Source organism: Oryx dammah, unplaced genomic scaffold (assembly GCF_014754425.2).
Source record: "Oryx dammah isolate SB20612 unplaced genomic scaffold, SCBI_Odam_1.1 HiC_scaffold_24, whole genome shotgun sequence".
Lineage (NCBI taxonomy): Eukaryota > Metazoa > Chordata > Mammalia > Artiodactyla > Bovidae > Oryx > Oryx dammah.
In genome coordinates, this window is record NW_024070208.1 from 36,163,278 (window position 1) to 36,185,672 (window position 22,395).

General features: G+C 34.7%; 1 protein-coding gene across 8 annotated transcripts in view; it reads left to right on the top strand.

The window, feature by feature from the left end:
• PSPC1 (paraspeckle component 1) overlaps positions 1 to 22,395 on the top strand; it is an 85,377-nt gene that overhangs the window by 16,478 nt on the left and 46,504 nt on the right. For 4 of the 8 annotated variants that reach the window (XR_005725632.1, XR_005725633.1, XR_005725634.1 and 1 more), the window contains exons 4-6: positions 675 to 871; positions 5,350 to 5,434; positions 8,940 to 9,045. Coding sequence is in view for 2 of the 8 variants with exons in the window: in XM_040266838.1 (XP_040122772.1) it covers positions 675 to 871; positions 5,350 to 5,434; positions 8,940 to 9,045 (388 nt within the window). In the remaining 6 variants the exon portion in view is untranslated. Of the gene's footprint in view, positions 1 to 674; positions 872 to 5,349; positions 5,435 to 8,939; positions 9,046 to 11,948; positions 11,974 to 11,995; positions 12,017 to 22,395 lie in introns of those variants that run through there. The other 4 variants (XR_005725631.1, XR_005725629.1, XR_005725630.1 and 1 more) reach the window with 2 other exon arrangements.

Below are 22,395 nucleotides of genomic sequence, written 5' to 3' on the forward strand. Positions count from 1 at the left end.
TCTTTGAATGTTGGGTACATTCATAGGTCTTCATTTAAAAGATTTTTTCCCCGGTCATATATTCATTTTTTAAGAAATAACTACTAAATGTGTACAGTGTGCTAGGTACTTAGGTATAGTGGTTTACAGGAATTTCACGTGCTCATTGAGTTTACAGTCTAGCAAGGCAAACAAGTATAAAACAAACTGAAGTAAATTAGGCCTGTATTATTTGGTGTAGCCAATTAACCTGGCATATAACACTCAACAAACTGTTTCTGCCTTATCACTGTCCCTAAAAGTTATTACTTTTAGAAAAATCTGACTTCAGACCATTAACTTAGGGGACATTTGCTTCATATGTTACAGACTGCCTTATGTAAAATTGTTGATTGAAAACCAGAAAGGCTTTATTGCAGGTGGTAATTTGGGGAGTGCAGGTTGTAGTATCTGGTTGTCTTGGTTTGAATCCTGGCTCTCTTGCTTATTAATTAGTTGGGCATCTTTGGGCAGTTTCTTAAACTTAGGCTTGTTAAAGTGCTTGACAACATTGCTGTGAAGTATTTCTTGGAGGTTACTTGTCAGACAGTGCCACGAACACTATACGAGCTTAGTTAACGGTAATGCTTGTTGTTCTTGTATGTTGTTTTAGTTTTTAAACATATGTTTCTGTATGTCTTTTCATGTAAACTTAGGGAAAGAGAACAACCACCACGTTTTGCTCAGCCTGGGACATTTGAATTTGAGTATGCATCTCGATGGAAGGCTCTGGATGAAATGGAGAAGCAGCAGCGTGAGCAGGTTGACAGAAACATCCGAGAAGCCAAAGAGAAACTGGAGGCGGAGATGGAAGCGGCCCGGCATGAGCACCAGCTGATGCTCATGCGGCAAGGTATGTTTCTCATTGATAACCGTTACTATTGAAGTGGCTAGTTAAGAGTTTCAAGGCAAAAAAAGCTGACTATTTAAGATTCTTACTACGTGTCAAAAGATTACAGATGGATGTTCCTTGGCGGAGATGAAAAAGATTCAGGTTTGCTGATGGATAATGGGAATTTAGGAATACTAAATTCTTAGTATTTGGCAAGAACACTTTAAACACTTGAGACAGAGCTAACTGAATTTTTTTTGTGCATGATTTTTTGTTGTTAACTGAATTTTTAAGAGCACTCATAACAGGTGTTATGCATAACATACATTTATTAATATTCACTGGTCAGATACTTAATGTGACAAGCTGCTTAAGTATATATCAGAAGCTTACTTTTTCCCAACCTTGTTTCTAGGTTTCTTATTATGCCTGCTTATATTCTCTCTCCTCTTTGTTCTTTTCTGTTAATTCTCCATGTAATTTTTTTCTGATTCTTCCTATCACTTTTCCATTTTCCATAAAACTTTTTATTTTTTTTTCCTTAAAATTTTTTCTTTGGCTGTGCTGTGCATTTTGCAGGATCTTAGCTTCCTGACCAGGGATTGAACTTGTGCTCATGGAATAGAAGTGTGCAGTCCTAACCACTGAACCACCAGGGAATTGCCAGAACTTTGCGTTTCTTTAAAGCGTCTAATTGCATTCTATTTTGCTTTTAAATTTTTTGGCCTTTTTTTTTTAAATTTAATATTTCATTAAACCTTTATCTCCCCTGGAGGAGGAAATGGCAACCTACACCAGTATGCTTGCTGGGAAATCCCATGGACAGAGGAGCCTGGTGGGCTACAGTCCATGGGATCGCAAAAGAGTTGGACACGACTTAATGACTGCAACAATAACAACAGAACCTTTATCTACCTTCTCTTGGCTGCCCGTCAGAGATGAAGGTGTTACAGATAGCTGCCTGGTTTCTATGGCAACCTTCTTTCTTTTTTATATATGTAAATTGTTTTTATTCTTTATGAAGTGTGAAATAATTTTACTGACTCAACTAGTCTTTTTTTTCTGTACAGCATTTCGGATCTTAGTTCCCTGACCAGGAATTGAACCTGTGCACTCTGCATTGAGAGCACAGAGTCTCAACTAGTGGACCATCAGGGAATTTGGCAGAGGCTTTCTTATTTGACTTTATGTCATCTAATCTTGGCTTCCTCTAAACTATTCTTTGTACTAGAGCCAGTATTTTTTTTTATTTATGTATTTATTTTAATTAGAGGCTAATTACTTTACAATATTGTAGTGGTTTTTGCCATACATTGACATGAATCAGCCATTTGCTCAGCATTCATCTGTAAATCTTTATATGGTAGATTCTCATTTTCTTTAGTATAAAATCCACGTTAGCTTTTTTTAGCCTATTCATTACATGTTTTGGAGAAGGAAATGGCAACCCACTCCAGTATTCTGGTCTGGAGAATTCCATGGACCCCATTCCATGGGGTCGCAAAGAGTTGGACATGACTGAGCGACTAACACAATTAGTACATGTTTTTGAAGCAGTTTTAGTCAAGTCACTGAATAATTGCTGGTGCCAAGTAAGTTAAAATCCAGCTCAGCAAACAACAGAAACTAGTCAGATATTTTTGGTTTCTTTGGTCCCCTAAACCTAATGTTTCTGTAAAGTCACTCTTTTTCTAATAAAATTTAACTCATTCATATCATATACTAGTATGTTTAAAGGTATACGGTAAGTCCTCTCAATAGGAATCTTCAAGTTGCAAGCTTTCAAAGATGTGTGTTCCATCAGGATCAAGTGTGAGTGAAATTGCAGCTTGCCCTGTTTCCTATTGCTGACGACTCCTCAGCTCTACCATCTCCCATCTTCTCTCCCTCCTCCAGTCAGTAACTCTTCTTGCCTGTTATTTTTACTATTCATTATTTTATTTATATTTATAATCTTTTACAAAAATACTTCCTTTTGGTTGTGTTGGGTCTTGCTGCATGTAGGCTTTCTCTAGTGTCGGTGAGCAGGGGATGCTCTTTGTTGTGGTGTGTGGGCTTCTCATTGTGTTGGCTTCTCCAGTTGCGCATCATGGGCTCCAGGGCACACAGGCTTTAGTAGTTGTGGCTCACAGGCGCTCATTAGTTGTGGCTTGTGGGTTCTAGAGTGGGTTCTAGGCTGAGACGTTGTGGTGCAAGCGCTTAGTTGCTCCATGGCATGTGGTATCTTCTTGGAGTGGGGTTTGAACAGCTGTGTCCACTGCATTGGCAGGCAGATTCTTTACCACTGGAAAACCAGGGAAGCCTACTGGATTATTATTATTATTATTTTTTTAATAAAAATTCCTGTGTTATTTACTGGATTAAAGGATAAAAAACACCCCAGGTTACATATTTTTTGGGTAATACGTTCCTCCAGAAGTACATTATCATGGCAATATACAAATACATAACTTTTTGCGAAATTTCAGAAACTTTGGGTATTAGCAACTTAAAGGAATTAATTGGAAGATACAAAATGTTGTTTTAAGTTGATCGTGCTCCTGCTTTGTATTAGATAGTCTGCTTATCAGATAATTTGATTGTCAGATCCTTTGAGCTAATTTTTGTACCCTGTTGTGATGAGGAAGCATGATCTGAGAGGGCAAAGCAGTTTTCTTAACAGGCCCAGCTTAAAAGGAGAAGATTCAGTTTTCAGGAAATATTCATGCTCTTTTCTTACTCCTTTTCATGGAAGAAAATATAGTACATATTTTTACATTTATTGTTATATATGTTGCTGTTTTAAGAGCAGCAAACCTAGAAAACCAGTAATAAAATTGTTATAGGATACATTGTATTGACTTTCTTAGTTAATGATAGTAAGATATTTCCCATGTTTTGTCTTATTGAAGCATTTCCCCTTAGGAATATAAATAGACTGTATATTTTTAGTCTTTACCAGTCTAACCAGCTATAGAAATTATATGACAGTTATGGGCTTTCAATGTTGGTTGAACAATGAAGTCATCTAGGGAGCTTCAAAAAAGAAAAAACTCATAGCTGGTTCACATCCCAGGAGATTTTGATTTAATTAATCTGTGGTTAAAAGGCACTTGAGCAGTTCTAATGAGCTAGTAAGGTTGACAGTTAATGGTAAAAATGTTTGAAGATCATTGTTGTCATGTTTTTTAGATAGATAAATGTTTTTCTCAACTGGGATGTTATCTTAATCACCTGGTTCCTGGTGCATATACCAAAGCAGACTTTCCTTGAGCAGAGTCCCCCAATTTTTTTTTAAATTTTTGTTTTTTTAGTTTCTCAGTTGAGACTGAATATCCAGGTCTGGGATGTGACATTTTGGAAGGAGCTTTGGAATACTGACAGTATTCCAAAGTAACCATATCATGCCTGGATGACTAGAGCCATATAATCTGTCTGGATCTTTTTTTGTGTACATAATTAATACGTAATTCAATCTTTTTTAACCTTCAGGGAGGATTATATTACCTTTTTATGATTATGATGCCTGTGTTGTTATAGTTAAGATGTTAGAGTTATTTGCCTATGGGATTTTAACTTGAACCATTAGTATTATAAGAATTCTGAATATAGTATTTTATTAAGAAATGTTTGAGATAATTTATGTTCATTTTAGAAATTTGAGATAACATGGTTATAGAAAAAAGAAAGCCAATAATTGTGTTATCTGGAGTACTTATATATATTTTAAAATATATTTATTAGTGCATGCATGCATATATAATTTGGTAGGATAGTACAAAGATATTTTAACACTTGGGAAGTTTATCCACTGCTTCTCACATGGGCATCTTTTGTTGTGTTGCTTCACTCTGAAAGCCTTGTTCTTGATATGTGACATGAGTTGGTGACAGTGGGAATGCTCGTCCTGTTTAAAGTGGGCTTGTTCACATCAGTGTTCAGCCCTTTTTCCCCTTTCAGGACCTGTCCCTTCTTTTCTTCATGTGACGCTGACTTGATGCAGGAGGAAACGTGCTGATAGTGTTGGGAGGGATGTTTTGGGGTTTTATGCTGTGTCCTATCCCATTTTTCCTTACTGTTTCTGGTCTGATGCTTAATGTGCCCTCTGCTGATGTTTCCCAAGGCATCATTTTGGGCTTCAAGCTTGCTGCTGAAAAAAATTGTAATTTGCTCAAACTGTATAAATGAAAATGTAGCTATTGTTCATTCTATTTTTAGTATGTTCCAGACCCTGTGTTAAAGCAGTTACTACCTATTTTAATTTTTTAGCATAAGGGTAGATTTTATTTTCTTCATATACCTGAAGAAATAGGCCCAGGAATGATATTATCTGGTTCATTACACAGCTTATAATCTTTCATTGTAGAATGATGCGATAAGACTTTAAAAAGAGAAGCTAGGTGCATGAGTATGAATAAGTTACTACATATATTGCCAGTCGTGGAGAACCTGTATGCTTATAGATGTAAAAATACAGAAGAAGCAGCTAAAAATATTAATCTGTAGTCAATATTTTGTAGATTTAATGAGGCGTCAAGAGGAACTCAGACGTTTGGAAGAACTCAGAAACCAAGAGCTACAAAAACGAAAGCAAATACAGCTGAGGTAAAGAACATCATTATAACATATATGTGAATATATGTAGCTTTTATTGTGTATGTTATTAATAAAACTCCAGTGTCTGTTATTGACAAGTTGTATTTAATATTAATAACAATTGTCCATTTTTTACTACAGTTATGGGATTACTAACAATCTCCCATATTTCATTATTCTATCAATATGATTGTTTCTAGCCAGTTTTGGACACTTCACAGACACTGTGAACTTAGAGGGCTTAGGCATTATTTCATATAATTTACTGTAAAAATGGACTGTGATTTACTGAGCTATTTTTCTATAGATGCATATATTTGCATTCTTAGTTTTGATTTTTCCATGTGTTTAAGACTGGTCTGAATGCCATTATGCATTTTTGTTTTTCTGATAATTTATTTAAAAAAGATACCTGGCGGTGGAATTCACGGTAAAAATGATATGAGCATGAGATCTCAGTACATGATAGACAACTGTGACAGGCAACTTAAAATCTTTTAAGGAAGGAAGTTTAAGGGAGTAGTTGATCTAAGATGTGGAAAGAAAAAGTAACAATTTTCCTTGCATTTGCAAGATTTAATTGTAAAATACAAGATAAGTATTACTCTTACATGTTTCAACAGTCTTAATTAGGAATTGTAAGCACGGCTATGATAGATTAAAGCAAACTTAAAATTTTGTTTTGAAAGTGCTGTTAAAGTACTAAGTGCTGTGATGGGAAGTAAGGAGATCATGGGAAATAAAAGAAAGTGAAAAACTGTTAATGAGTTTGAAGTGTCCTCACGGTCTGGAGGTAGATAGTAGTTCATATAGTATACTTTTTCCAACTTTGTTCCTGATGATATCAATGTGTGTGTGTTTCTGTATTAGGACTACTGTGACTTTAACCTACTTACTCTCAATTTATAGTACTTGGCAGGCAGCATCAGCATCTTAGCCTCAGTACTGTTGAGTCATAAGCTGACTTACCTGTGTTCTGATAAACCCTCCAGGTGACTCAGGCATTCTAAATTTAGGAAACCACTGTTGTAAAAGAAACTCTCCAATTAACTCCTTTCCCAAGGGGCCGTTTTCAATGTCTTTCTTTTTTAAAAAAAACAATTTTTATTTATTTATTGATTGATTGCTGCACTGGTGTCTTTGCTGCCCGTGGGCTTTCTCAAGTTGCAGAGAGAAGAGGCTAGTTTCTAGTTGCGGTGCAAGTTTTTCTCGTTGTTGTTCCTTTTCTTATTGTGGAGCATAGGCTCTAGGGTGCGGGCTCAGTAGTTGTGGCACGTGGGCTCAGTTGCTCTGTGGCATGTGGAATCATCCCGAACCAGGGATTGAACCCGTGTCCCCTGCATTGGCAAGCGGATTCTTTACCACTAGGGACGTCCTCAATTTCTTTCTTACTGCTTTTTACTGTTTTATGTAATTGTGTTTAAGTCTCTACTTGTCCAAATAAAAGGAAACCTCCTCTCTTCTAAAATAAACCTTTCTGAATCTAGCTTTCTCCTTTTACATTTATCCTCTACAGGTAGGCTTTTAAAATTAGTGCCCTATACTTAGGCTGAAATAATAAGTAATTAAAAGTAAGTAGTGTGGGATGCAAACTATTATGTATAGAATAAACAAACAATAGGGTCCTACTGAATAGTGCAGGGAACTATATTCAGTATCCTGTGATAAACCATAATGAAAAAATATATAGAGGATATAGGTTTGCAATTCTGAAACTACTTTTTTCCCTTTTTGATCAAGACTTTATTGAAAATAATGTTTATACTTTCTTAAATGAATAAATTAGGTAAATATGACCTGAGCTTTCTCATTGTTGGAGAAGGAAAGAAGGCGGAAAGGCGAAAATGAATTCTGTCATGTTCAGTGGAGATCAGTATCAGCATGAACTGAGTGCCGTTTTGTCTAGACAAATACAAAAATACAGATGTGTGTATTTATGTGGGTTCATATGTATACATATATATATTTCCTAGCTCTGTCTACCCAGAAGCAGTGATGCCTTGGGAATAATGCCCAGATTTTTGTTTCTGAATACCATTCTCCAATAAAAGGAACCAGGGCTTTTTGGAAAAGTGGCTGATTCCAGTATTAAAAAGTCCAAGTTGACTGATGTTGTGCCAGAGTGAAGGGAGATCCTTGAACTAAGCTCAGGCCTGTTGAAAGAACACAGGAGCTAAACTGAAGACGCTCCTAAAGGCCAAATTTGGAACAATTTCAACAACAAAATAAGAAATGATAGGTTTTACATTTGTCAAATGATATTTACTCAGGTCAAATACCCATGAGTCTGTGCTGATAAAAGTAATTTAACAAATAAGTAAATAAATGGAGGAGAATGGACAGCTCTTCCTTAGTTGTTAGAAGTAGAATCCAAATAACAAATGGGAAAGGAGCCTGAGAGAAAATTACCAAGGAATGAATACTGCAGTAATATAGGCATACCGAAGAGTTAGTATGGGTTTGGTTCCAGGCTACACAATCAAGAGAATACCTCAATAAAGAGTCACCTTTATATTATACTGTAGTCTTTTAAGTGTGCAATAGCATGATGTCTTAAATATTATTATATTTTCAATATATTTCAATATTTTGAGATAATATTTTCAATAATATTAATATTTTGTGGGTTTCCCTCTTGATCATATTACAACTAATTATTATTTAAAGTAATTCTTCACATACATATTGTATTTTTGTTGTTCCGTGCTTGAATATACCTTTGGGGCAGAGGTTGGCAAACTTTTTCTGGGAAAGGGGTCCTTCTTAAATATTTTAGGCTTTCCATGTCATATGGTCTCTGTCTCAACTATTTAACAGTGCTCTAACCCAGAGGTAGCCACAGACAGTGAGTGAATGATTGTTCCAAAATACAAAAATAGGTGGTACATAGATACCTGTTCCCAGGAGATTTCCTCAGTGGGTTGATGCAGTGAGGGAGAGGGGGCTTGTGAAGGCTTCCTTCTGTACATAGGATTTTTGTCTCAGCAGTGTGGTAATTTGCAATGGTTGATACTAACTGCTTTGCCATTGGTGAATTCCAGGCTTTTTCTTTGTTCCGTAATAGAGTACTGGTTTGAGCTTTTGGAGAAGGAAATGGCAACCCACTCCAGTATTCTTGCCTGGAGAATCCCATGGAGGGAGGAGCTTGGTGGGCTACAGTCCATGGGTTGCAGAGTCTGACACGACTGAGCGACTCCACTTTCACTTTCACTTTGAGTTTTTGGAGGCTGGATTTTTTTGACTGTAAGCATATAACTAGGATGCTGTTACTTTACTTTTTTAAAATTTACCCTAGATAATTACCATTTCATTGGTTTGTTTGAGTTATTAGAGGTTATAACAAAATAGAAGGAAGATAAATTTGATAAGCCACCCATTATCGGAGACTGGCATAATGTATAAATACATGATACACATACATGTATACACATACATGATTTTATTTTACCTGAAATAAGGTATCTGGTTATGGCTTATATGTTACACTCTGAGGTTTTATTTACAAATCTCTCAGGCATGAGGAAGAGCACCGTCGTCGTGAAGAGGAAATGATCCGACACAGAGAACAGGAGGAGCTGAGGCGACAGCAGGAGGGCTTTAAGCCAAACTATATGGAAAATGTAAGTAAAGTACCAGTTAACTAAAGTGATTTTATATTGTCAGGTGGATGATGTATACTTAGAATTCTTTAGATACTGCCTTATATAGTACTGTATTTTCTAATCTTTCTGAATCGTCATGTTTATGATAAAATAACAAGTCTCTTAACCTCTTACAGGTAGTAAACCAAAATTAGTTTCTGAAGATAATCATGCTTTATGAAATGGATATTAAATTTTGCTTCATTTCACTTTATCTTTTTTTAATTGCTGCTAAACTAGGAATCTTGATAAATCCCGTCATCTCCACTTGACTGATGTTCACCATTAATTGATGTCAGTTCTTTAGTTGGGAACATTTTAGACATATAGAAAAGTAGAGTAGTATATGCTTATTAGTCAGCCATAACAGTTATTAGCACTTGGCCGATCTTTTTCATGTTTAAGTAATCCTGAAATTTTTTGTATGAAAACCTTGACTTCATATAATTTTATATGACTGTGGACTTATAAAAGATAAGGACTCTTAAAAAATTTCTTTATCATACCTTACAAGTTGTCAGTTACTTAATATTAAGTAGTAAAAGCCCCAATTTGTCCAAGTCTTCAATCTTTTAAAAAAATAATTTGAAAAAAATTTTTTTGGTTTCTTTAAATAGGTTGATGCATCCATTCTTTTTTAGTCTGTAGGTTTTCTTTTTTTGTTTTTCATTGTTTCCTTACTGTTTTTATTTTTAAAGAAACAGCCCCTCATAAAGAATATTTCACATCCTGGATTTTGTTGATTATATCCTGGCAGTGATGTTCAACAAGTTTCTTTATGCCTGAGTTTCTTACAAACTGGAAGTTAGTTTTAGAGACTTTATCTGACTTAGGTTTTTGTTTTAGGGAGTCAAAATGGTAGGGCAAAAAAGGATACTTCAAATGTGTTATAACCCACAGGTTCTAAATGATAAGAATCTTGTTGTTCACCTTAGATGAATGACAGCTTAACAACTGACTAAAAAATACTTACCAATATTTTTTTCTCTGTTTTAAAGCCATGATTCTTAAGTAAGTTTCTGAGGCTAAACGTATTAATTGAAATCACCGGTGCCTTTTTTTTTCCTGACTGTCTCTGTCCCTGAAAAATTTTTAAGCTTTTTAAATTAAAATGAATACAGCGAAGTAAATCCTAAGTAGAATAGTAATCAAGAACTTTTTATTTTGCCTTCCATCAAGTAAATATCCTTAGAATGAAAATTACATTTTCATTTAAATTCAGTTAGAAAATTTTTTGTTATTTATAATCACACTAAAAGTTAATAGATTTTTAAATCCCATTACCAAATTAGTTGAGTAAGTTTTTTGAGCATTGGGTTTTTTTTTTCTTTAGTAATTTCTAGCTTTATTGCAATTCTCTTTTCCTCTTGGGTACATAATACTTACATAGTGACATTTTGAAATTGTGGTCTTCTTTTTCACTGTTAAATTTTAATATAAATTTGTTGGATTTATCAATGTGAGAATATTTTACAATGGTAAAATAATGTGGAATTTAAAAATTTTCCCAAATGTGTATATTTTGAAAAGTAGTAAAGTGTTTTAATCTTAAAATATAGAAAAGTACATGTGATACATTTCTTAGAGAAATTTTATTTCATTCCATTGATAACTAGGAAATTCTTCCTAGTTCTTCTGTGTACTTCAGTATATCACTTTCTAAAGTGCTTGTCTATAGTTAAGCTGGTGGGATTAGCTTTCTTAATATTTTTCTGGCGTAAACTTTATGTCCTTGGAGCAAATATGTAGCTGTGTCTAATGATTTAAGTCATTTAGGGACCAGAAAGAAATGATTGCTATGTTCTATAAACTTAAGTTGGCTACATCAAAAGCTTGACTACAAACTCTGATTCTTTGAAATTTCACAGTTTTTAAAAACATACATCAATATTTTTTAATACTTCCAAGTGGTAGGCATACTTAATGAAGGACAGATAGTTTTGACTTTTAATGCAAAAACTATTTAGAAATCTTGCTACAGTTTAAAATTGAAATCCTGCAAATACTTAAAACATTGGAATGTTTCACATTTATTTTAATGGTGGGTAAGATATAATAGCCAGGGAACTTTGAGAATAAATAAATTAGATATTTAAAAGTATGGCAGGTTTAGTGAAATTTCAGAAGTAGCTCATTTATTGTTTCACAAGATTATGCTGTCAGAAAAGTTAGTTGATTAAATATTTTAACATAGAGTTTTAAATAGTTACCAAAAGAATGTTTTACATATTTGAAGCATCATAAGATTAATTTGGGTGGAGTAAAGGTGTGCAAAGGAAGCCTGGAACCTCCACCCGTTTTTGTACCACCCTACCACAGAGCTGAGAATGGTGTTTACATTTTTAAAGTGTTGATAAGAAAAAAAAAGACTACTAAACAGTACTTGTGACCATTAAAACTTAAAAGACTTACTCTTTGACTCTTTACAGAAAAAGTTTACTGAACAGTAGGCTGGAGTTGGTGATTTTTTCTTTTTAATTAATAGTCATATTAGGCCACAAAGTTAGTATGTTCTTAATTTTTTGGAAAGGAATCATTTAAAATAGTATGTAGCAATGATATTTAATATGTAGGGGAAAATAATAGTCTTTGTTCTATTTTCAGGTTTTTCTGAGATAAGAAACTATGAATAGACACATTTTTCATCATTTTGGTCTCAGTTTTATTTGGTTCCTAGCTTCATAATGCTTGTCAGTATAAACTAATCAGGCTAATCAGGCACTAAAGAAATAGTAACAAAAGCTCTTTACTGGTCTTAAGTGGTTTGTGTTAATGGAAAAACATCAAGGCCATTGTTGCATCAGTTATTCTTCATTTATTTTCAAAACTGTCTCTGGAAAAATTTGCTGAACAATTTTAATGTTTGTTTTTGTTTTTAAAAGCTTTGAAATTAGGCCTTCTTATGTGCTTCTCTTATTTCCCTGTTCAGTGTAAAGGGAGGAATCACATGGTAAGTGTTCAGCTTGCCTGAGTAATAAAAGTCATGTAGGTTTACTTGGTTTGTTTTACGATGCCACCTCTCACTTCTTTCTAATATTCCTATTAGGAATATTCCAACACAACAAATAGTAGCTGCTTTGGAGTACAAAATAAATACTTATTTTGTCTTGAATAGTATATATTTTTTTAATGTATCAAAAGACCTATTATATTTGATCACGTTTTTCTTTGTTAGCTTTCAAATTGATCATAATATTATAACATACATAGGAATATATTTTTAAGAGTTTCAAGAATATGCCAACTCTTCATCAATTAGAAGCTGTCATTTTAATTTCATACCTTATTTCTCCTTAGAGGAAGTCATGCTTTTTGATAATAAATTTGTAATTATAAATTAAACATGTTATTTTTCAGTCCTGCAGTATAATATTTCTTTTACTTCTGTATATATTTTTGTGCTGTTTCTTAATTTCATTTAGGTTTGTTTTTACTGCAGTATAATGGGACCATTTTCTAGACAGACCAATTTCTAGGTTGAAATTTTCTGCTTATCACAATTTTACAGCTTTGAACACAGGAGTTATTCAGTTAACAGTAAGACTTTGTGAATCTGTCTTTATGATTGTCTTTTTTTTTTTTTTAAATATTAGGTTGTTTTATTGCTTGTAGATTCAGTAGTTTAAAATTTAAGTACTGCTATGTATGTACCAGTCTTTATTTGTGGATACAGCTTGGATTGGAGTAAAGAGGAAATTTTAATTAGAATATTTTAAAAATGCAGTTTCCTGGAGTAAACTTTCTTGGAAAAATGATGATGTCATAAAACATGTAAATATCTTTCTGGCTTTAGTAGTGGTATCATGTAGTTATAAAATACTTCGACTTGGAGAATTGGATCAGTGCTTAGATTGGATACTGCTGCTGCTGCTGCTGCTGCTGCTGCTGCTGCTGTGTCGCTTCAGTCGTGTCCGACTCTGTGCGACCCCATAGACGGCAGCCCACCAGGCTCCCCTGTCCCTGGGATTTTCCAGGCAAGAACACTGGAATGGGTTGCCATTTCCTTCTCCAGTGCATAAAAGTGAACGTGAAGCTGTTCAGTCGTGCCTACTCTTAGTGACCCCATGGACTGCAGCCTACCAGGCTCCTCTGTCCATGGGATTTTCCAGGCAAGAGTACTGGAGTGGGTTGCCATTGCCTTCTCCGAGATTGGATGCTACTTTGTTTTAAAACTTAAGTAGTTTCTTTGGTTGGCATGGTCAAATACTAATGTTTGGGTTTTAGTAAAGAAAAGAATAGCCCTTCATATCTGTTTCATATATACATATATATATATGTAATTTTTATTCCTTTTTGAGTAGGTGAGAATAGCCCTGGAGAATTGAACACATGCATAAAAACCTGAATGTTTATTACATGCCAAGGCAGTAATTTGACCCTCGTTCCTTAGTCCGAGGTGTCCATTGTAGCTCTTGGGATTGGACAGCAAGGCCACCAGCAGTGAGGGGATGCAGCCCAGCTAAGAGAGAGAGGCCTCTTCTTGGTAGTATTTCTGATCATGCATAGTAAGGAATCAGGGAGCTTTTAAAAAAGGTGGGTCTCCATCCTACTCACTGATTCATTTTGTGGTTTTAATAGATTCTGATGGATTATCCATTGGTAACATACTGGTTGAAAATCCAGTAATTTTCAGCCTTTGCAGCATTTCTGTGGAACTTAGAAAAGTGCCTGAGATATAGTCCAGTGGGACTGGGTTACATGGGATCAGCATTTTAAAAAGTTCTTTGGGTTACTTATTTTCATTAGCGAAGGTCAGAAACCACTGGCCAGATGTTGAAATGAGATATATGTTGAGATGAATATAGTGATACTAGCTGAATTTTTTATGGAACCTGGGGACTTTGGGTGAAGTGAGAACTTTAGGCTCATTCTGCATGGGAGATAGGGCTCGCCTAGTTAACAGTACAAATGGCACAGCCTTCTGTGTGAATTATGTAGGGTTTTGGTGTGGCAACTTTTTGTTGGACTTTCATCCTTTATATGGAAGGGAGTATTGTCTCAAATGATACATTAATTTTTTGTTTTTAAAATATTTCATTCGACTGGGAGTCTGCAGACTAGGGTAAGTCAGGCCAAATCTGAGCGCTGCCTGTTTATGGGAATGCAGCCATGTTTATGTTTTGCTTATGGCTGCTTTGCCCCAGAATGGCAGCATTGACTAGTGGTGACATAACTCTGATGTTGTGTCAAGACTGTATGGTCAGCAGAGCCTGAAATACTACCCAGTCCTTTCCCAAAAAAGTTTGCTGACCTGTGATCTCTGGCCAGTTTGAGAGTTGTGAGAGGGTAACAGGCAGGAAGGCCAGGGGTCTCCAAATGGAGGAAATAGCCTGCAAGTGTCAGACATTTTTTCTCTCTCTCTTAAGCAGCAGAAAGAAACAAATTACAAGTGTTAGATTTTTTTCCTTTCTCTATACAGATTTAAAAAGAGATTTCTTTTAAAATTCTGTGTTGCCATGATGACACCTGGTTCCACCTGAACTTAACTTTTCTTTAACCTTGCCAATGCATTTTTCTTAACGGAAATGTTTTTCTTGACTGTCTTCAAGTTGGTTTTGCCTAAGACTCAGAACCGACTTGACAAACCAGTATATTTTACTCATGCAAATGTTCTCTTAAGCTATGTTCATGAGACTAGTATTTGCTTGGAAACCTGCCCTTCTTCAAGATTCATGTCAGTAGTTTTGTGGCCCAGGACAGCTTGCCTTGTGCCAATGTCATCCCAAAATGCATGTTTTGGGTGAGGGGCCTGATGCCAGTCTCTGAGTTTTGAGACATTTCCTTTCTCTAATTAACAGCCTGCTAGTAGCTATATAACATCCGGCTAAAGACTAGTAGGGGGGCCCTCTTTCTGCCGTCTATGTCAGAAGCTGTCTCTGTCTTTCTTATACTTTAATAAAACCTTATCACACAAACTCTCTGAGCGATCAACCTCGTCACTGGCCCCTCCTCTCCTCCGGAGGTCGAGAATCCCAACGTCTTCCACCGCTCAGCAACAACCTTTCAGTTAGGGGAGGGAATCTATAAAAAATGCCCCATGTTAACCAAACTCATAATTTGTGATTTAAGATGTAATTTTATTAATTTGTTGTTGTTTTTTTTTCAGTGTTTTTAGAAGGCCTATTGAGCAGAAAGCCTCATATCCTAGAACCTTGATTCTTGGTTCTGAAGAATCCAGATTAGTGTCCTGAATGTTCATTGGTAGTCATGGTTATAAGTCAGAGCAGAAGTTATGGGAAGAGCTGATACAGCATCACAGCCACTTTGCTGATGTCTTGGAGTGGTCAAGTCTCTTTTTTTCAGTCAGTTGAGGCAAATCCTTTGACCTGGATTGCCACATTTGGCCTTTGTTTAATTTTATTCCAGTCCCTTCCTGCTTCTTGTGTGGGTATTATTTCTCTTTATCATTATCCCCGATTTAATTATAACCCCCCCCAACAATCCCCCATTTTCCCTGTATAAAACTCAACAGAAATTATAGCCAGTAATAAAGTTTCCTTAATAGGTGCTGGCAGAGCCAACTGATCCCACTTGTCACTTGGTAATGAGTAGATCCAGTACATTTTCTTAAATGGTTTTTGAGTTTTTGAGAGAAGCTGCCAAAATTTGGTGGTTTTCTCATGGCTATTATTTCTCTTTTTTTCAGTAAATTATTTAGTTCTAACAAGTGATTTGGTTGTATTGCAGTAGAAAACTGCATTATTTTGGAAGGGTTAAGTATCTGACACATTTCGTAGGATGACAGCTTTTCATCATCCTATGGAAATAACTGAAGAGTTATTTGGTATAGGGTTTGGTGTCAGATTTAGGTGTGGGAAGGTCATTGCCAATTGCTGGTATAATGGAAGTCCACTTCTGATGGTTTGCACCTGATGGTGAAAATTCAAATGGATAATAGGTTTGTTGCAGTGGTCTTTCATAGGATGTACTAGTTGTGACCATTTTTTATTGTTAAATATGGTTTCATTTATTTACTAAAATAATTTAATTGATTTATTACAGTGAGCCAAGAATTCTTCTGAATGTTTGAGGATGGTACATAGACTTTATAATCAAATAAAAGCAAAGATAACATTTTTATAATGTTAACTAACAGACCCTAGATGATCTTTAGAATTTTGATGATTTGTGTAATTTGGGTTGAAGATATAACACCATTTTTAACCAGCTGTTAAATCTTTGATCACATCTCAAAAGGATTTGTTTATTTATTTTAATAATATCTAATTATTTGTAGGGAAAACTTTAAAGTTTTCATCCAGACTAGGACAAGTGAATATGAGTACTACGTAAAATTTTCTTTTTTTTTTAAACATCAGGTATACAGTAAGCCATCTTGGGCAAATCAGGTTGTGTTTGTGGTCACCCTTGTTCCCTTGTTATGATTATGAACAGCATTTTACCCCCTCTGTTTTATCATTCATATTTCCAACTCTTTGAATGAATCCAGATGAAAGTGGTTTGATTCTTTACACACTTCATCAGAGAACAGTTTGTTAGACTTAATTATCTCTGTGTCATATTAGATGACTTCTTTGACCTTACCTTCCATTATAGTCACTAAGAGGCTTATTTTCTACAGCAACTTCCATATCCCTTTTTCCCTCATGGAGAATGTGTGTGCTCAGCACATATATAATCTTTGACTGCTCACCCCAGCTGTGATCCTGGATCATTTTTAATATGATTTTTAGTACTTATATTGCCTTCTAATTATTTTCTGACATTTTTGTTCAGTAGTTGACCTCTGAGTTTTTCGCGGTCAGACATTTTGTATTTGTTATAGTTACTTAAATGTAAACTGGGAGGGTTAAATAGTTGTCTTTCAGACTACAGCAAGCAGCTCAATCACATGGTTTTGAGTGTTCTTTATGAGCCACCAAACCTCAGTATTTTTATTGAATACTGAAGTCTCAGATGTTCATCACCAGTAGTTTTGAAACAGGTGGCATTGAGACGTAGCTATTGATGTATTTTTGTAGTGTTCATAATGATATCACATAGTGAAGAGTAAAATAACCATTTTTTGTGCTTAGTTTTCACACATATAACTTTTTAGTAGGTGCATTCCACTTGAATATCCCTTCAAGATTGTTAGACTTACAGCAAGACTGAAGATTTCCTTTAGTAAGGAAATTTTGTTCACTGTTTTTCCTGTGTTTATAATAGTCCTGAGCTTTGTAGAGGATACAGAAAGAAATCAAGCCTCGGGTCACATCTTTGAGGATTTTAGAGTATTTTAGGTACAGAGGAGCTATGTGGAGTAGGTTAAGAGACACAGCTAAAAAAAGTTCTGAAAATTTAGAGAAAATTGCCTTCTTGAGAAAGAGTGTATAGTCTCTGCACTGTTGAGGGGCTATATTGGGTATATTTTAAAAGCTAATGTGATTGATTTATTATTCCGTTGTGTTGTAGGTATATTTGAAATGGTAAGTTCTTATCTTACTTGGTTTAGAATGGTAAGCACTTTAGCTAATGTTTACCTTTTTAAGAAAGGCTGGAGAAAAGAGCTCACTTGTAAGTGAACTAGAGTGAACACGGATTTTGAAATGTCCACTATGTGCAGTGTAAATAATAGGAATTTTGTTCAATTATTAAGTAGCTTGAAATCATAACAAAACATTTTATGAAGGCATAAAAACTTGTTACTTCTCCTTTGTGACTTCTTAAAATATTTAGAACCTCTTACAGGAGTTATCCTATGAGGTAACTATGTAAAAAAAATTATTTTAAGGCCAATCAGTATTTTGTATATTCCATACTTCGTATTGAAGCTTTGTAGTATTACCTGAAATGTCAGAATTTTTTTACCAGATCAAACAAGATAAATGTGAATGTCAGTATCCCTGTGTAATTACTAACTACTAGTGGTAGAGATCCAACCAGTCCATCCTAAAGGAGATTAGTCCTGGGTGTTCTTTGGAAGGACTGATGCTGAAGCTGAAACTCCAGTACTTTGGCCACTTCATGAGAAGAGTTGACTCATTGGAAAAGACCCTGATGCTGGGAGGGATTGGGGGCAGGAGGAGAAAGGGACGACAGAGGATGAGATGGCTGGATGGCATCACCAACTCGATGCACATGAGTTTGGGTAAACTCTTCGAGTTGGTGATGGACAGGGAGGCCTGGCGTGCTGTGATTCATGGGGTCTCAGAGTCGGGACATGACTGAGCATGACTGAGCGACTGAACTGAACTGAGTGGTAGGGAGCAGGAAGCTTGAGTTTGTAAGCATGCTCTGCTGATGAAATGCACTTCAGTTTAGAATTCCAAGTTCTTGAACATATATGGGTAAGTTTGCCTAGTTGTCTTGTGATACCCTCCACTACGTTGTGCCTTTCAAATCCTGTCTTTTTTGGTTATAAATTTGTATAGTGATTCTACAAGTAGTGATTCTAAAGATGTAACATATTAATTTGGTGTGCTATTACTTTCCCTAAATCTTGCTTTTAAACAAAATTAAATGCTTGTATAGTAGTTTCTCTTATAAATGTAATTTTAAGTAACTTCTTGAATTGTATTTAGGTATCATTTAAGTACTTTTAAATATTACTGTATATTGAGTTTCTTGCTTTGAGTTAACTACTTAGAAACTAGTTTGTCAACATTTTAGTCTTTTGGTAGACTACTAAGATAACTTGTTTTATGTCTAGTATCACAAATAGAAAAAGATATTCTCATCTGTTAAATACATAATTCTTCATACATTGAAATACTTATGCTTTATTATTAGCTTTCTTCTGTTGGTGAGACCGACTTGAAATTGCTTCTCTTGCAGCTGATATTTGTTCTTCTGTTTCGTCTTTCATCACTTGATCTGACCAGTGATGATAATTGTTTTGATTTTGATATGGAAGTGTACTGGGTAAGAAGTTATAGGTAAAGAAATGCAAACCAATCACTGGTATTATATGTACATTGGTAAGATACAATTAAAAGTATTATGTCTGTGTTGTAGTTGATATCCAGATTGCTGATTTCTTTAAGCATTTGAGGTAAAATAAATTTGAGGAATAATTATATACCCCTAATTAATTTCAGTTCCTTAAAGCAGCTTTTCAAATGGAATTTTCCATGACAGTTGAAAAGAGTGATCTTGAAAATGTCCCATAGGTATATAGATTAGAAATAAAATTCTCAGCTCAATACAATTTTATTTAAAAATTAATTTGTTTAAAATATTTATTCCCTTCTGTCTCTTGATGGGTATAGCTAGATTATATGTAGTTACGTTTAATTCATTTTCAATTAAGAGAGTCATCCTGTGTGTTAACAAGTGACAATTAAGTTTGCTACTTGGTCAGTTGAATTTGACAGTGACTTCCAAACATTATGTCTACTAAGTTACCTGAACCAGGCTTTAGAAATGCACTGTTGAGTGAATGTAGTTTAAGAGGCGCATATATTTAGGTTAATGAATACAGTAAGCTAAGAATAAAATCCCCTACTTGTATTTGGGGTTCTTTCTGTTTCTGATTCAATATTTAACAAGTTCATGACTAAAACTTGATGTAAGTTAAGATAAAATTTATTCAAAGAGAAACATTTTAAAGTTTTTAAAAAGTAAACTTTTATTTTTTAGATAAAAAATATGTTCCCTTCACCCCACATGCCTACAGACTCCTCACTGTCAGATTCCCTCACATCAGATCCCTGTAGCACATGGGGTGTACTTGTCACAGCAGGTGAACCTTCACTAACACATCCTCATCACCAAAAGTTCATAGTTGATATTCGTTGCTGCACATTCTCGGGTTTTGACAAATGTGTGATGACACATACCTACACAGAGTAATTAATTTCATTGCCCTTAAACATCCTCTGTGCTCCACCTAGTATTTCTCCCTCCCCATAATTCCTGGCAACCACTGATTCCCTTCCTGTGTCCATATTTTTGCCTTTTTCAGAATGTCACATAGTTGGAATCAAGAATCTTTTCATTTTGGCTTTTTAGTAATACACATTTAAGTAGGTTCCTCCTCTGTTTTTTCATGGCTTGATAGCCCATTTCTTTTTAACACTGAATAATAATCCGTTGCCCAGATGTACCACAGTTTATCCAGTCACCAAATGAAGGACATCTTGTTTGGCAATTATGAATAATACTGTTATAAGTATTTGTATGCAGGTTTTTGTGTGGACATAAGTTTTTGATACTTCTGGGTAAATAATAAGGAGTGTGATTGCTGGATCATATGGTAAGAGGAGGGTTAGTTTTGTAAAAAAAACAAAAACAAACCAAAAACCTGTTAAAATTGTCTTCTAAAGTAGACATACTGTTTTGCATTTCTACCAGCAAAGAATGAGAATTCCTGTTTCTCCACAATCTCACCTGCATTTCCTGTTGTCACTGTTTAGGATTTTGGGCATTCTAATAGATGTGTTCTGATAACTGTTTCTTACTTTGTGGTTCCCTAATGAAGTGTGAATTAATGGTTCACTCTGGCAGTCATAAACTGAGGAACATTTCCTCCATACTCATGGGTGTAGATACTTTGGAATGCATGCATTCAAATTGAATGGAAAACATACTGTATAGTTTATATTTTAATTTTGTCTTATGTTAATTAAAATATTTTCCCCCCTCCCCATATAGCAGTGAATGATATAAATGTCTTGGAAAATACTGTTTTTTAGTACTTGAATTTAGAGTGTTAAGTCTTCCATGCCTTTCTCTGTTGGTTATGTTGGAAGGTTTGCATGCTGTTATTTGAGTTCTATTAATAGGTACATTTCTTATTTCCCATTTTAGTTTATTAGAAGATTACTTTCTTAATACACACCTTTTAATAACGCATTTTAAATGAGTGGATAATTTCTTGGCAAAGTGGCCTACCTTTTTTTGTGATTTTATTTTTCTTTATACCTATTTAAAAAAATATTTTACGTAATTGATTTTTGTTGCTTTCTTGTTTATAAATATGTTTATTCCCTAATATTTCTAGATACTGACAGTTTGTCTTCTCTAATGAAAGTTTGACTCTCTAACAGTCTAGTTATTCTTGTTACGTAAACTTCTCTAGTGAAAAGATACATTTCCATGTGCTACAAGAATTTATTTTTAGGAGAAACTCTAGGAATATTTAATGATAGGTTGAATATTGTTACTTGCCAGAACTTATACATTTCTCTAGAATTATATTTCTTTTAGATTGAAAGTTTTATTTCAGGATTTTTAGCATTTTCTTTATTAAGACACGGAACTGAGACGGCACATCGTGATCCTTAGATAGTTTTTTAGAGACATACCCGAGAAAGGACTATATGGATTAAAGGAAGAGGATTGTAGCTGTTGGAACTGTATTGACTCAGACGAGGACACAGATTGATCATTGTGTTGGGTGAACACACCATATCATTGCTTGCAGAATGTTATTCCAGCTGATAATTATGTAAAGTCAGTTTTTGATTAGTTTACTGTTTGCTAAACCCTAGACATTCATATACACATTTTAGCACATTAAGTGTTAAGGAAGAAAGTCAATATTCTCCATAAAATAATGTCAAGTTCTACATTAAGGTATATTGGTTTAGTTAATTTACATTAGTGCAAATTTTCTGCTACTTGACATTTTCATGAGTAAATATTGACAGGAACTTAAAAGCAGTGGTCCTTAAGCTTTTTGGTTTCAAACCTTTTTTAAAAGCTATTAAAAATTATTGAGGACCCCAAAAAGGTTTTAATTACATTATATCAATGCCATATTAACAATTTAAAGAGACATTTAAAAGAAAATGTGTTGTATTGGAAAGAGGGGCCTTATTTTACAGTTTTTGCAAATTTCTCTAGTGCTTGACTTTGTGTAGTAGAAGAGTGGTATTGTTTTACTCCTTTGTGAAATTTCTTTAATTTTGGGCTTTATAAGAAAGTGGCTGGCTTCCTATATTTGCTTTTGCATTCCACCTATTGCAAACTGCTCTTTTGGTCAAAGAGCATGAAGAAAACCTGGTTTCACATGGATAAGTAAATGGAGACAAGTATATATATTTTAACCTTTTCAGATAATTGAAATATTCTTGTTTGATGCTGCAGTGAAACTTGACAAGCAGTAGTTTCTTAAAAGTACTCTTTTGCATTAGAATCCATTGGTCTACCTTATCTTTGAGTGGATTGTTTTCCTATGCATGAGTTTGTAATGTACCAAACAGAAAAACAGTGATCCCTTGAGTTTTACCAACTATCTGTTAATGTATTTGGTTATACAAAATTAAAACAAGTCACATTTCTTAATACCATCCACTCATAAGAAATTACACAGGTCAGTAATCTGGTTGTCTGTCAAATGGTGTCTCAAGTAATAATCTTGCTTCAAGAAAATGTATCTTACTC